The sequence below is a fragment of the Syngnathoides biaculeatus genome, chromosome 22 (genome assembly GCF_019802595.1).
Source record: "Syngnathoides biaculeatus isolate LvHL_M chromosome 22, ASM1980259v1, whole genome shotgun sequence".
NCBI lineage: Eukaryota > Metazoa > Chordata > Actinopteri > Syngnathiformes > Syngnathidae > Syngnathoides > Syngnathoides biaculeatus.
Window position 1 is genome coordinate 5,320,806 of NC_084661.1, and position 15,465 is coordinate 5,336,270.

General features: G+C 40.4%; 1 protein-coding gene across 9 annotated transcripts in view; it reads left to right on the forward strand.

The window, feature by feature from the left end:
* The window catches only part of llgl2 (LLGL scribble cell polarity complex component 2), a 154,655-nt gene that overhangs the window by 42,223 nt on the left and 96,967 nt on the right, over nucleotides 1-15,465 (forward strand). The window contains exon 12 of one of the 9 annotated variants that reach the window (XM_061810191.1): nucleotides 1,671-3,149. The exons of 7 other annotated variants lie outside the window; for them this stretch is intronic. In XM_061810191.1, coding sequence (XP_061666175.1) covers nucleotides 1,671-1,787 — 117 coding nt within the window. In that variant the 3' untranslated portion in view covers nucleotides 1,788-3,149. One more of the 9 variants, XM_061810192.1, reaches the window with a different exon arrangement.

Consider the following 15,465-nt stretch of genomic DNA (forward strand, 5'->3'; position numbering starts at 1 on the left):
AAATATTGAATAATTGTTGAAAAACGTTTTTTGTGTCGGAGCAATAAAATAAAATGAACATGCAAATGTAGATATTTCCCAACGTCACTTGAACTAAAATAATAAATGTAAATGTAAAATACAATCTTTATTCAGCAATGTTCTTCACATTTATTTTAGCTCATTATGAATGAGGAAAATGAACAAGGAATCTCAACCGTGAATATGAAAAGTGTTTACGTGGAGTCACACAGATGTCGGCAGCTGGAGAATTCAACCTGTTTTAAGCATAAACAAGCTCGATATAGTGAGGATGATAAAACTCAGAGGATCGCTTGTCAACACAGCAATGCATCGTGTGCAGGCAAAAGCTTGACCGAAAAGCACCAGCTTTATTCAACAAAAGATAAAGTGGCACAGCATACGAGAATTTTATTGAATCTCAACAAAATAAGTCAGGTGTTGTCGGGCAGAAGTTGCAGACCCATGCAAATGAGAGAGGGATCTCACGATCAAGCACAGTGTGCTAAAGGAAGACAAGACCCAGGTTCCAGTTTGCCAGGCAATGTTCCGCATTTTCTGTCAGTATAGTTTTTCTTGTGAGCTCTTTCAACCATTCAATTATTATTCAGTAAATGATTTCTTATTGCCAATATCACTGCAGTACGAGTCCTTCATTTTTCGCGGTTAATTGGGACCGGAATCACCTACGAAAAGTGAAAAAAACGCGACGTAGTGGGGGATGTATGTTTATGTGAGTACCAGAATGTTTAAAATATTGTCAGGTTTATCACCTAACTTGGTGGAATAGTTGCACAAATAGCGGACAAGAAGTCGTCTTTCTTCTGATCAGGAGGACGTGAGAGACAGGCTAGTTACAGTCTCCAAAGACGTTCTGAACCAGCCTCTCACGTTGTCTTTTTTTTTTTTTTAAATTAGAAAACACACAAGGTCAAAACAAGGGGTGAGCAGATGAAATGAACAAAGGTACAGTTTTGGTGATGATGTGGCACATTCTTTTGTTATGATGGAGTTGTCCTTGGCCACTTCGAAGGAAGATACTGTTGCATTTGTGTGTAGGAGCTCATCCTGTGAACAAGACTCTTCGAGGCAAGGATGATACTTTGACTTTGTTGCAAGTCCATAATAAATATATTAACGATAACTCTAACAAATATGTAAATATGTAAGCAGTTTTTGTGCTTTGCATATTTGAGACAAAAAGAGGTATTTAGTTAAATTTTATATATACAGTATTATAATTTTTTTAAAGTATAAATTATAAAACATTTACTGTCTTATATTAGTGTATAGTTACCATTCATCACCTGTGCTGGAGGGGCTGCCGGTGTGTGTGTGTGTGTGTGTGTGTGTGTGTGTGTGTGTGTGTTGGGGGTGTGTGATTGGAGGGGGGGGTTTACCAGAATATTTAATCAACAATACAGTTTTTATACTTTGCCTACTTGAGACAAAAAATAAAACAGTACAAGTGTCTAGTTAAACAATAACAGTAAAACAATAACATTTTCATTACAGTACAGAAAGTGACAAACAAAGCAAACGCGTGACATCTCAACGCGATGCACTGAAGGAGCAATAGGTGAAGTGCGAAGTAGAGAAGGGATTACTGTATGCTCTTATTATGAAAGGCACATATTTTGAAATCGTGATGTGAGTGATGATTTCCACAGAACACAGAACAAGAGAGAAAGGAGGGTGTGAGAACTCACATCAAATCTTTTACATTTCCTGCTTGGAAATATCTCCCATCGGCGTTGAACGTTGCAAAAAATGCAGAGAATGTTTAATGAGGACGGCACAGTGGAGGAACTGGTCAGAGCGTTGGCCTCATAGTTCTGAGGACCGTGGTTCAAATCCCAGCCCCCGCCTGTGTGGAGTTTGCATGTTCTCCCCATGCCTGCGTGGGGTTTCTCCAGGCACACCAGTTTCCTCCCACATTCCAAAAACATCCATCAATTGGAAACCCTAAATTCCCCCAAAGTGTGATTTTGAGAGTGACTGTTGTCTATCTCTGTGCCCTGCGATTGGCTGGCAACTAGTTCTGGGTGTACCCCGTTTCCTGCTCGATGACAGCAGGGGTAGGTTCCAGCACTCCTGCAGCCCTTGTGAGAATTACCAGATCAGAAAATGGATGGATGGATGGATGTTTAATGAGCAAAACCATACCGATATCTCGAACTTGCACAACTTGTCAGAACACAATGGACAATTGACAAACTCAAAATGGACATCATTTTTTGTGATTATTAGGTTTGTTTATTTTGCTGAACTTTAAAGTTCTATCGGATATGTTACACCTTATTTCAATGTCTTGAAATATATAATTCATGTGCTCGGTAGACTGTTTACGATAACTTGATGCAACAGCACCATTTTTATTTTATTTCGACAAGTTGCTGTTTGGCAGAAAACTGGGATTTAGTGGTTTTTGTCAAAAGACAAAGATAGGATTTAGCAGATTTTGCACTGAAAGATGATTCATTTGTTGGAAAATTGATTGCACTATTAAAGTTTGATTTTTCAGAAAATATCATACATTATTCCATGACTCATCTTCCATGAGTGCTGAAATAGGCTACCCCCTTGGATTTACTTCGTTTTGTACATGAAGCCTTCAATTATATCACCATTATTGTGACGTATAAGACATACCACTCCATCCATCCATCCATCCATCCATTTTCAACACTACTTGTCCTGGTTAGGGTCGCAGGCCGCTGGAACCTATCCCAGCAGACTTCGGGTGAAAGGTGGACTACACTCTGAACTCGTCACCACTCAGTCACTCAATCTAGTGGATGTAAAAATAAATACCTGCAAAAATGTGTGCACACTGTAATAACTGGGGATTTGGCTGTGTTTGACTTAAACATATTCAAACTATGTAATGGGGAATTGGAGTGACTACACACGTCCCGCCATTTAAAGCTGGGCTTGTGCTATAAAAAAAAGCAACAACAAAAAAAAAAAAATAAATAAAATGTAAACAAAAGTGGACTAGAACATCTCAACTTTATTTGGTGTTAATCAGAAGCACTATAAATGGTGGAAGGTGTGGTGATGCCAATTTAATATGCGTTTTAAAGAGGTGTGTATTTCCATTCATCTATCCATACCCTTTATCCATGCTTGGTTTGTGTGTGGCGCCAATCTCAGATCACTCTCGGTAAGAGGCAAGGTATACTCTGATCTGGTCGTCAGCCATTTGCAAGGCAAGCAATGACAATCATCAACCTACGGACAAAGTCTTCAATTAACCTATCCTGCATATTTCTGAAATGTGAGAGGAAATTGAAGCAGATGTGCTGAGCAGTTGGCAGCTTGTAATCCAAAAAGACCAGCAGCCACTCCACTTCCTGAGAGTCCTCTGGAAGAACATTCTGGAAGCTAAGCTGCGGCTGGCTTTCTACAGAACCACCGTGGAGAGCCACCTCACATACTGCATCACACTGTGGTATGCTGAATGTACAACAGCGGACAAGAAAGCTCTGCAAAGAATGATGAACACCGCCCAGAAGATCACTGGTTGCTCTCTGCCCTCCCAGGAAGACATTGCCAACTCCTCCCATCACATGAGAGCTACTAATATCGTTAAAGACTCTTCACATCCTGGCACCACATGTTTAACCTGCTGTCCTCTGGGAGGTGGTACAGGTCCCACAAAACACGGACAAGCAGACTCAGAGGACTGCTTTTTCCCTAGAGCCATCAACTCCTTGAATTTAAAACTACAAAACATAACAGTACTGTATTGTAAAGTTACGCAACTGCACTTCTAGTATACTTTTCTTGGTTTTAATAATCTTACCAAGGCCTGGACAGGGGGAATAAGACTGAAAAATACACCCTTGTATTTATTTTATTTGTTTATTTATGTTCTTTTAGCAATAACTGTGCCTTGGATTTTTTTTTTTTTTAGGTATTTTTCCTCATGCCTAAGATGTTCCATTTTATTCCATTTTGTTCACGCTAGCACCCTGTGGAGAAATGCTCCTTGTTTCGTTGTATTCATATAATGGCATTAATGGCTTTTGTTTGATTGATTTAGATTTTTAAATTATTATTTTTTAATTCAGTTAAATTGGTTATAGGTCACATCAATAATAAAATAAGTATTTATCTTGACCTGAATTTCTTATATCACAAAGGGTGGACGCTTGGTTTTAGTTGTGATTGTGTAATCTCGGAAATATCAGTATGAAATATAAATAGCATGCAAGAGAAGATGTAATGACATTTCCTCTTGCCATATATTTACATTGTACAAAATATAAACCAAAATTATTGTTCATACAAAATTATCCAGTTTAATCTATCAGCAATAGAACCTTTTTGCAAAATAGTGCTGTTTTAATATTAACATTTGTGATCTGGTTAATCTGGTTTTATAGATCTGATATCTATTTAATTATTTAGTTAGTGAGGCCATTATTTATTACCAGGGTTGAAAACAGAATTGGCAAAGGCAAATTATTTTTGGTATTTTTCATGATGAAACGTCAAACTCTCATATAGTATAGTATAGTACAAGTTTGATGTAATATATACATTTAATGACAAACATTGAAAGCATAAATTATTATTCCCATTATGTACTGTGTAGCATATATCAATGAAATAAAAATGTAATAAATTTAAGAGCAAAGAACACGCCAAATGCAATGCCTGTTACTTTTGGTTAAGCATGATTTTAAGTTTGTTAAAATCCATCCATTATTTGAGTCGCTTATCCTCACAAGGGTCGTGGTAGTGCTGAAGCCTATCCCAACTATCTTCGGGCAGGGGGGGGGTACACCCTGAACAGCCAATCGCAGGGAACTTATAAACGTACAACCCTTCGCATTCACAAATCAGACCTACGGACAATTTAGTTTCTCCAATTAATGGATGTTTTGGGATATGCGGGATAACCGGAGTGCCCGGAAAGAACCCATGCAGACATGGGGAGAACATGCAAACTCCACCCAAGAGGGGCTGTGCTTTTCACCCCGGTCCTTAAAACTGTGAGGCAGACGCTCTAATTAGTTGTCCACCGTCACGACGCCTTGTTGAAATCAATTTAATTTTATCAAGAGAAGGGGCACACTTTCACTTTTTCATGTGAATAAAATTTAGGGAAAATGACAAGAACCCTTATCTGTCTCGTTATATGAATGATTCATGAAATTTAAAGTTCTAGTTGACAGATATTTTCTTAAACTCAGAACACACAAAATACAACCAAGAGTAGAATTTTATAGTATATTTAATGACATTTACAAAGGAAATAGGAAGAACATGCAAAGGGCTCTAACTGAAGAAAGAAAATACTACTAATAATGATAACTAGAATAGGACCATTCAAGTAGGGGTGGCCAACGAGTCAGAGATGAAGAGCCACATTTTTTACTGTGTTTTGCCAAAAAGCCACATCATACACATCAAAGAGCAATAGAGCCACATCATAAACATGGGTATCATTCCCTCCTCACACACATACCTTTGTTCAGACAGATTTATTGAAAAAGTCAAACACCAACATGATAGAAAGAAAAGTCGACTCCTACAAAGTGACACAGGCAGTAATAAAAAAAAAAAAATTGTGTGCTCTCCCACACAGGCAAACTACCAGGTCAACCAAGTCTTGTCTTGTCTTGTATGGCAAAATTCTCATCCAATGCAATCAGTAGCCATGCTAATGTCCAATATTTTCTGTTCAACAGTGTGTCGGAATACTTGAAAGTCTGATACCATTTGTTTAAGATTTTTGTTTAAGGACATCACTGAGGCATTTTTTTTTAATAAATCACCCTTCAATGTATGACTTTTTGGCTTTTCCAATGCTGTAAGCCACTTGATATGATGCAAGCATTCATCTCTGGATGCTTCATTATTTTTTAATAAACTGCATCTGCTTTTCTGTGTGATTTTTCTAACTTTTTTAACTTGTGAAGTTTAGTCCCTTTTCGAAATTACAGGTCGATGTTAGTGTGGAGTGCGCTGAGGTGGAGATTTGAATCTGTGAAATGTGATTGACGTCTTACACAAAAGGCAGAGAGTGGCTTGCTGTTGCCCCCCCCCCCCAAAAAAAAAAAAAAGCAGTCCTGCTCTTGTAAAAATGTCCTGTGTTCATCCGCATATTTTGTTTAACTGGACATTTTTCCCTGGCATTTTGAGAGCAAAATTGACAAATTTTCTCCAAAGATCACCATATGAGTTCTTTGAGCTATTTTTGTTCAAAGCCAGATTTGCAAAAATAGCACGCTAACCTCTCCTGCTGCTGTCATGTGACCGTGGTAGGGAGACGTAGGGAAGACGTATTCTCAGTGCCGAGGTTGTCCTGCTTGGGGTTAAATCTTCCTTCTCTTGTTGCACAGCTAAACTAGATGCCGGGAACTGTAAAGCCACTCTTCCCCGGTTGTCATTGCGGGTTTTTTTTTTCTTTCTCACGATGAGCAGTGCTGTGTTACTCAGACGTTGATGCTCAATCCGCCCACATACCGAGGTTGTTGTCACAATACCCATAACAACTGTAATAAACTGAAGCAAAGTGGACTAGGAAATCCAGTAATAAACACAAGCAACACTTGCTCGGAACTACCTAATGAATTCAAGCAAACTGCGTGTGCACATCCACATAAACAGAACTGCAATATGCTCTCTTGCCTTCACGAGAGCCGCACAAAAAGAAGACAAAGAGCCACTTGTGGCCCGAGAGCTGGGAGTTGGCCGCCGCTGATATAGACCATAGGCCTCCATTGATCAGGGTTGATCATGGGGTGCCATCTTAGTTATTGGTGGAGCAGCATTTCTGTGGGTCTGAAGATCTATGCGTAAGTGACAGTTTCTTTGGCATAGCTTGCACTTGAAGGAAAACCCTTGTCTGTTGGAATTGCTGTGCTCTTTTCTACGGGCTCGCTTCGCTGCAACAACCTCCATCAGCTTTGCTTGGCCCAGTTAGAGGTGCCGAGCCAGGGCTTTTCTCCACTTTGAGTGGATGTCTGCCGGACTCTCCCAGGTCTCCAGGTTCATACAGGTAGCTTTCAGGTCCCTCTTGACAATGTTGCAGTCGTGTGGCTGCGGCTGTCCTGTATTCCTCGCCTAGCAACCAGCTTCCCTAACAAGATGTCTTTGGGGATGCGGTCATCTTGCATTCGGTGGACGTGGCCTGGCCTTGAATTGCCGCTGTCCGAGCAGAGTGTATATGCTGGATACACCGCTGTTAAACAGGACCTCGGTGATCACTTTGTTCTGCCAGGAGATTCTGAGAATGTGGCAGAGGCTGCAGATGGGAAACCTGTGTCGTTTATGTGTCATCTAGGTCAAGGTTGTCTGTGATGTTTGAGCCAAGGGAGATGAACCTCATGCACCACATTGAGCTTGTACTAATGGACAGCGGTATCTTGGTGCCTTGTCCCAGGACATTGATTTTCTTGAGGATTATTGTCTGAAGTCTGAAGTCCTTGCAGGCCTGGGAGAAACGATCCATCAGGGACTTGGGAGAGCACTGAGTGTGGGTTCCAACAGCATGTCTCTGATGATCACTTTGTGAACCTTGGTCTTGGCTCTGAGACAGGCAAGATTGAAAAGCTCGCCATAAGACTGATTATGTGGGTACAGTGAAGAAAACAAGTATTTGAACACCCTGCTATATTGCAAGTTCTCCCACTTAGAAATCATGGAGGGGTCTGAAATTTTCATCATAGGTGCATGAGCACTGTCAGAGAGATAATCTGTCATGTCATGTCATTATCCAAGCCGCTTAGCCTCACAAGGGTTGTGGGAAAGCTGGAGCCTATCCCAGCTAGCTTCGGGCGAAAGGCGGAATATAGGTCTGGTACTGGTCGCCAGTCAGTCGCAGGGGACATAAAATCTAAAAAGAACAATCCAGAAATCACAATGTATATTTTTTTAACAATTTATTTGTGTGATACACCTTGAGCAAATGGTCTACAAAATGTTAAATGAAAACAAGTCATATTGATTGAAAGAAAGCCCAAAGTGATTACAAATTGACAAGGAAATTAAGAAACACCACTTTGTCAAAGAACCCATTTAGTTAGTGGGTTTAAATCGTCACATGGTGGAGTGCGTGTTATTTGATAGAAGATGCCGACATTACTGTTACAACTACAACACCATCTAGTAGTAGAGCTTCAAGTACTCCCTGGTAAATCTGAAAATTGATTTAAAAATAAAATATACAATACACTACAATGTTTTTAAGCAAACAAGTAAACGGGACAGTTCAAACTCATAACAATCGGGATTGGACTCCAATGGATTTAATTACTTTAGCAAAGTTTCTTAAAAATGAGAAGAAAAACCAAAACATTTACATTAAAAGGAATCACAATGGTGGCTTTTTGAATGTGACCACAAATGGAAGCGTTTAAATTGATTAAAGCAATTGCAGTGTTAGGCGTATGCAGTATCTTGGCTACTAGTTTAGTGGACTAACGAGGTGACAAGGAACCCCAGGCTGCGCCGCTGAGGTTGGTGCTCTGTGACTTAGCGCAATGTTGTTAATTTAGCCGAGCTTGGAACTATCCGACAGTTTGTACTGGCTTGTGCCCCTCATAGGGTTGCAGTTAATGTCACAAAGATGTGTTCTTAACAAAATGTTAAAAAATATGGAAATTCAGACAAATTTGGGCAAATTGTTCTGAAAGTTGATATTTATAGGTGGGCACGACTGCTATCATTCTACTGCCTATTGATGTTCATATGAAATAATGGTTATATGATAAAGAAGTAGAGAGGGCTAGGAGTAAATACGTTTTTACTTCTTTTTTTACTCGAATTTTACTTCAATCATGTCTTGTTTTTTGAAAGAATTATCATGTTCAAAATAAAAAAATCAGTGAATGAAACAAATACGTTTGACATGTACCTCTGTATATTCATATACAGTATGTGTACATCCATGCATACATAGATACATGCATACAGTGGGTGAAATAGGGATTTAACACCTAACCCTTTTTCTCAATACAGTAATCCCTCGTTTTTTCGCGTTTCATTGGTGGCAAAAAGTGAAAAACCACGAAGTAGCGGGTATGTATCTTTATGTGGGTAGCAGAATGTTTAAAATATCCATCCATCCATCTATTCATCAATTTTCTTTTGCCACTTGTCCTCACGAGGGTCGCAGGGAGTGCTGGAGCCAATACAAATTACAAAATATATATAAAAAAAACAGACAAAGACAAAACCGCATGCAGTAATATGATCAAAAAGTGGATATATTCTAAAAAGCATGAGAAAAAAAGAAGAGTTTTCAACCTGGATTTAAAAACATTCACACTTGGGGCAGACGTCACCTCTGTTGGCAACTTATTCCATTTGTGTGCAGCATAATAGCTAAATGCTGCTTCACCATGTTTGCTCTGGACTCTGCACTCAACTATTTGACCTGAGTCAGTCGATCTCAGAGCTCTACTTGGTTTGTATTCCGTCAGCATTTCTTTCATGTATTCAGGACCTAAATCATTTAGTGATTTATAGACCAGTAGCAGAACTTTAAAATCTATTCTAAAGCTGACTGGAAACTAGTGCAAGGACTTTAGGATTGGAACTATAGATCTGACGCTTTGTTTTGGTCAGAACGTGAGCTGCAGCATTCTGAATGAGCTGCAGCTGTTTCATACTCTTTTTTTTTGGGGGGGGGGGGTCCAGTCAGAAGACCATTACAGTAGTCAAGTCTACTTGAGATAAAAGCATGGATGAGCTTTTCCTGGTCTGTTTGACAAGATTTCACTCTAGATATGTTCTTCAGATGGTAGAAGGCAGTTTTTGTGATTGATTTGATATGATTGTTGAAAGTCAGGTCGGAATCAATCAGAACACCAAGGTTTTGGACTTGGTCTTTGTTTTTTAAAGATAGAGAATCCAGGTGTTTACTAACAGCAATTCTCTTTTCTTTATTGCCAAAAATAATTCTCTGTTTTGTTGTGATTTAGTTGAAGAAAATTTTGGCTCATCCAGTTATTTATCAGATTTAGACAGTGGCACAATGCCTCAATTGAACTGCTAAATATAACTGTGTGTTATTTGCATAGCTATGGTAGTCAAAATTAAAGTTTTGAAGAATTTGACCCAAGGGCATATACAGGCTGAACAGGAGAGGTCCAAGAACTGACCCTTGAGGGACCCAATAGGTTATTGCCATTTGCTGAGACCAATCACCTCCAATGGTCCCAAATTAGCTCCTTTCCTCCATGTAGGACCAAAACCATTTGAGGACTGTTCCATTTTCAAACGTTTCACGTTTCAAACCTGCTTAGCAGTATATTGTGATCTACCGTATCAAAAGCCGTGCTGAGATCCAACAGGACCAAAATTGACACTTTTCCTGAGTTAGTGATCAACCTTATATCATTTAGCACTTTGATAAGAGCAGATTCTGTACTGTGATGAGTTCGGAAACCTGATTGAAATTTGTCAAAAAAAGTCCTTTTAAATTCAAGAAATTGCTGAGATGATTAAAAATAACTTTCTCAAGAATCTTGGCTATGGACGGGAGATTTGAGATGGGTCTATAGCTTGCTAACATGGAATGGTCCAGTGCTCTGTTTTTTAGAAGGGGCTTAACAGCAGCTACTTTAAAGCTCAAGTGTCTTCAAACGGATGATTTTTGGTATATTATTAATGAAAAACCCACCCCCAATATGGTCCCATGTGTTTTTTCACCTCAAAATATGATTTTGACGTATACAGCTTTTTGTAACTCCCGCCATGGAAATCCTCTCGAGGGATTTATTTTCGAGAAGAAGCAGGAAGTGACGTACAGGACAGAGGCGCCCCCTATTGGACTCGTTTGTTTCCATTAGTTTTACCTCCGGGAAGGTAGCTCGTTGTTCCTTCGTGTTAGCCGGCTCATTGCATTGCTGGACATAGCTTGAACACTCGGGAGAATGGAATTACCCTTTCATAAGTTTGCAAGAGACCCAGTTCGTTGTGAAAAATGGATTGCACGGTTGCAGAGGACGAGAGCTTGGTGGGTTCCAAATAATACGCCCCGGATCGACGGTGTTCAACAAGTATTGCGGCGGCTTTGAACATACCCCTAAAAGCAGCATGGCTCGGCTCCACCTCCTTATTTTATGCCTCCACGGCACAGAAAATCAGCCACACCGGCTGAGGCGCTGCGTTCAGCGGTCACTGCTTCTGCGAAGACTCATCTCCGCCGGGGAAGTGGACCCTTCATAAGATTAAAAGAGACCCTGTTCGTTGTAGGACAAGAGCTTCGTGGGTTCCAAATAACAGGTTGGTGTGTATACAGCTCAAAAAAAAAATAGTTTGCGGCAGACCACGTAATTGATGTCTCATAACGTAACAAAAGATCCGCGTATGAAATGTGTCAATGTGCGCGTCGCCCAGCCAACTATGTCTCGATAGTGTTCATCGAGTACTGTAGCGACTTTAAACATACCCCTAAAAGCAACATAGCTCGGCTCCACCTCCTCCTGATATTCCACCACGGGCACCGAAACTCAGCCAGACTGGCTGAGGCGCCGCGTTCGGCAGTCACAGCTTCTGCAAAGGCTGCGCGTCGGGCTTTGCGACGGGGGCGGCTCTGAAGAACCCAGCCGAGAATGCGTTACTCATTTGCTTACGCGCATAAAGTTCGACCGTGACTAAAGCAGCACCGCTGGGCTCTGTCATAAGCCACACCGGCCGGCTGCAATGACACGCGATGGCTCATCTCTGCCGCGGGAGTGGATCGGACGGGATCTGGTTTGGCCGTGATTGGAATGAATTTGGCTCGAAACAATAGTGTAATATTGCCCCGGTAACTTCACTCGGTTGTGTGGTGAACTTCGGTGTCAGAAGGGGCGTCGGAAAAATGCGAATATCTTTGTTGTTCGGCTTCCGTAGTAGCACGCACTGCGCCTTTTCAACGGCGGAAGTGACGATGACGTCAAGGACAGATGACGCGACTAATATGGCGACCACTTGGATGTTGAGGAACACTCAATTGCGCAACTTTGTGCATGGATGACGCGCTCTCCACTCACTTTTTTTTTCCGTATAGACATTGAAGTGAATACTGTTATGTATTTTTCATTACAATATCTATTTTAGAATGTTTATGACACCCGGGCTTTAAATAGATCCCACTCGTGGGCAGCGTACCATTTTTGGGACATCATGATTTTCACGCATTATATCCTTCAGTATATCAAAATATTTAAGTGTTTTAATCTGAAGCCATAATTTGGTATCTGGAGAGAATAACTCATCGGTCAAAGTTAGCACGGCGTTATTTCCCCTTTCCTTCCTGACCCAACATGGCTGCCTCAAGTACATGTGGAGCGTTTTCAAAGAGAATAAAGGGAGAAAGGTCAGTATGCAACCAAGTTTGTCTTCAAAATGCTAATCCATCAGTATTATTAATGGGTGTCATTCTACAATGAAAATTAATTAAGTCATAAAATTAGCTATGTACCACTTCACATAACTGAGAACATCACCGTCCCAGTTTTGTGATGCTGCCCGCGAGAGGGTACATCTTTTTTGCCCTTTGTTTTATGCGTTAAACGAAAATTAAGTGTTATTTCCTTGATTGTGGCCTGTTAGGAGAGTTTTATCTCAATAAGGCAAAAAATTGCCACCCTGTCCATGAATGGGGTTAAGAGCTTTGGGAAACCCTCCAGACTGAAGTGAGCAATTGATTATTTGCTGCAAATCAGGTAGCACTGACTTCAAAATAGTTTTGAAAAAGTCAGATGGTATTAAGTCGAGACAGCTCAAGGATGGTTTCAACTGCTGAACAGTTTTCTCTACCGTTTTTTTGGTCAACTGTATCAAATTCTGACATGTTAATAGTTTTCTCTGGTTGGTTTCAGATCTGAGCTCTTTCTATCTTTTTGTTAATTTGTGCTGAAATCCAATCCATCAGGTCAAATATTGTATTTTTTTCACTAAAATAACAGGCAAAATCATTGCATTTGCCAGCTGTTACGAGTTCTGGATCGATCTGATTCGGGGGGGTTTTAAGCTTGTCAACCACAGCAAATAGACCATGAGTATTGTTGAGGTTCTTGATGATTTTAGAAAAGTGCTACTGTCTAGCTCTAACTAACTCTTGGTTAAAATTACAAAGACACTGTAGAGGTCACAGTCAATTTGGAGTTTAGTTTTTCTCCACTTGCGTTCTGCTTTCCTACACTCTGATTTAGATCTCTTGACCATCATTGTGCTCCTTCACGGTGTTCTAGGTCCCCTCAGGATGGTCTTAGTTTTAACAGAAGCGACAGCATTCATGGCATTTGGGATTTTCGAGGTGAAATTGTCCAAAAGTTCAACTGTCTCACCATTCACATTCTGTGGCACAGCCACGGTTGTCTGAACTTTTGTAAGACTCTGTAATTAAAAAAAATACACAAAAATGGTCAGAAATAGCCATATACTTAATGTCAATCGATAGAATTTCGATATCCTTTGAGATGACCAGGTCTAAGATCTGACCTTGAGTGTGAGTTGGACTCATATTATGTTGAGAGAGAGGTCAAATGTGTCTAGTATTGCAGAACGTTCTTGTGATGTTTTTTCCATGTTATTGTCAACATGAATGTTGATGTCCCCTGTGATGACAAAATAGTTGTAGAAATAGATCAGTGGAAATAACTGACAGTTCTGAAAAATCCTCCATAAATTTTCCATTGTATCTTGGAGGGCTATAAATGATTAAAATGATCACCTTTGGGTCAGCCTGAACTAAAAAACACAGATATTCAAAGGAGCTAAAATCCCAGAGTATAATTTCTTTACATTCAAATAATGATTTCAAAATAACAGCAATACCACCACCTTTTTTCCCTGTATGACACTGGTTCATAAAATTAAAATCTACTGGTGTTGCCTCATTTAAAATGGTATTACAGCTAGTTTCTGTTAACCACGTTTCATTTAATAACAAAAAGACCAGACCATACGTTGTAATGATGTCATTGATCAACATTGATTTGTTACCCAATGACCTGATATTAAAAAGAGAGAGTCTCGCAGAGATGGCCGGAGAGAATGGTTCAATAGACTTGCATTTTATCCTCACTAAGTTGGAAGTTCTACTTTTTTGGTGCCATATCTTTTTGACCAACTTTCTGTCCCTTGTAATTACAGGGATGAAAAATCCTTGATCTCCATAGGGGTTTGCGTTATTCTGGAAAAGACCCGGTAAATATCAGTCAGATTTACAGATAGTCCTCATGGGTGGAGGAGGAGCCTTTTGCTTCTTAGTGGATGGTGTTTTCAGGCGAGGGGGCACGGGAGGAAGATCTTGGCGTGGTATGGGCTGGACTCCATTGTTGACAATAGTCTTCATCCTATCCATCAGACCCAACATTGCATTCATGCTGGAAGAGGGGGAGCCAGCATCTATTGTGGATTGTATGGTTGTTGTAGTCATAGGGGGGAGATTCTGAGGTGTGGATGGCTCCAATGGGGTAGGAAAAGGTGTGGGAGATTTAAAGTGCTGGTACATTCCATTTATCATTTGCTCATCAGGTTGTTTGGATGACGCAAATGCATCTGTGTGCACCTTGTCTCGCCTTATCTCTTTTGTTCCTCCGATTGTTTGGGAACAACTGGATCCTTTTGCCCTTTGTTTATGTAAACATTTTCTTTACAGGGCGCTGAATGACTCACACAGTAGAAAATGTTGGCAGCTAATAACTTAACCCCTTGTCTATTTAGACAGAAACCGTCTGCTTTGTAAAGATTTTTACCCTCCCAAAAAAGGCAGAAATTATCAATGAATCTCACGGATAGTGCAATGCATACATTGCTTAACCACGTATTCAATTGATGGAGCCTCGAGAAACGTTCATCTCCAGGTCGTACAAGTGAGAGAGGTCCGCTTATAAAAACCTCAGCATCCATCCCTTGCACTTTTACTTGGAGATCAATGAAAGTACCTCTGATTCCTGCTTGAGAACATCCACGGCCCCTGTGTGTATAATGACAGATTTTGCAGTTGGGTACTGATCAATGATCTCCAGGACTTTTTGAGAGATATCAGACACCGTGTCATTAATAAAACACAGTACTTTGGTGTTCTTCTCACTGCAAAAGCGTTTCAAATCCTTGATGGCTCCATCACCAACTATTAATGATTGGGGTCCCATTTTTTTTCTTGGATGATTTAATTTCATACCTTTCAGTGGTGGTGGAGGATGAACAGTCTTGGTCTGGGTCTTGTAAGAGTACCTCAAATTTATTTGTAAGTCTGACGTCAATATTTTGGACTGAATCACATTCTTTTTTCTTGCTCTTTGCTGTAAAGACCGCCCGTGGCCACTCACTTGGTGTTGAGGAGGCCCGCAACACATGCCAGCCAGATTCTTTGGTAATCTTCTGGTGCTGTTGTGTCTTCCTTTTTAAATGTCCCATATGTTTGGGCTTTGCTCCCAGTAAATTTCAGGGAGAACTGCTGGGGTGTCCGTTATCCTTTCCACGGTTGAATCGTCTTTGTTGACCTAG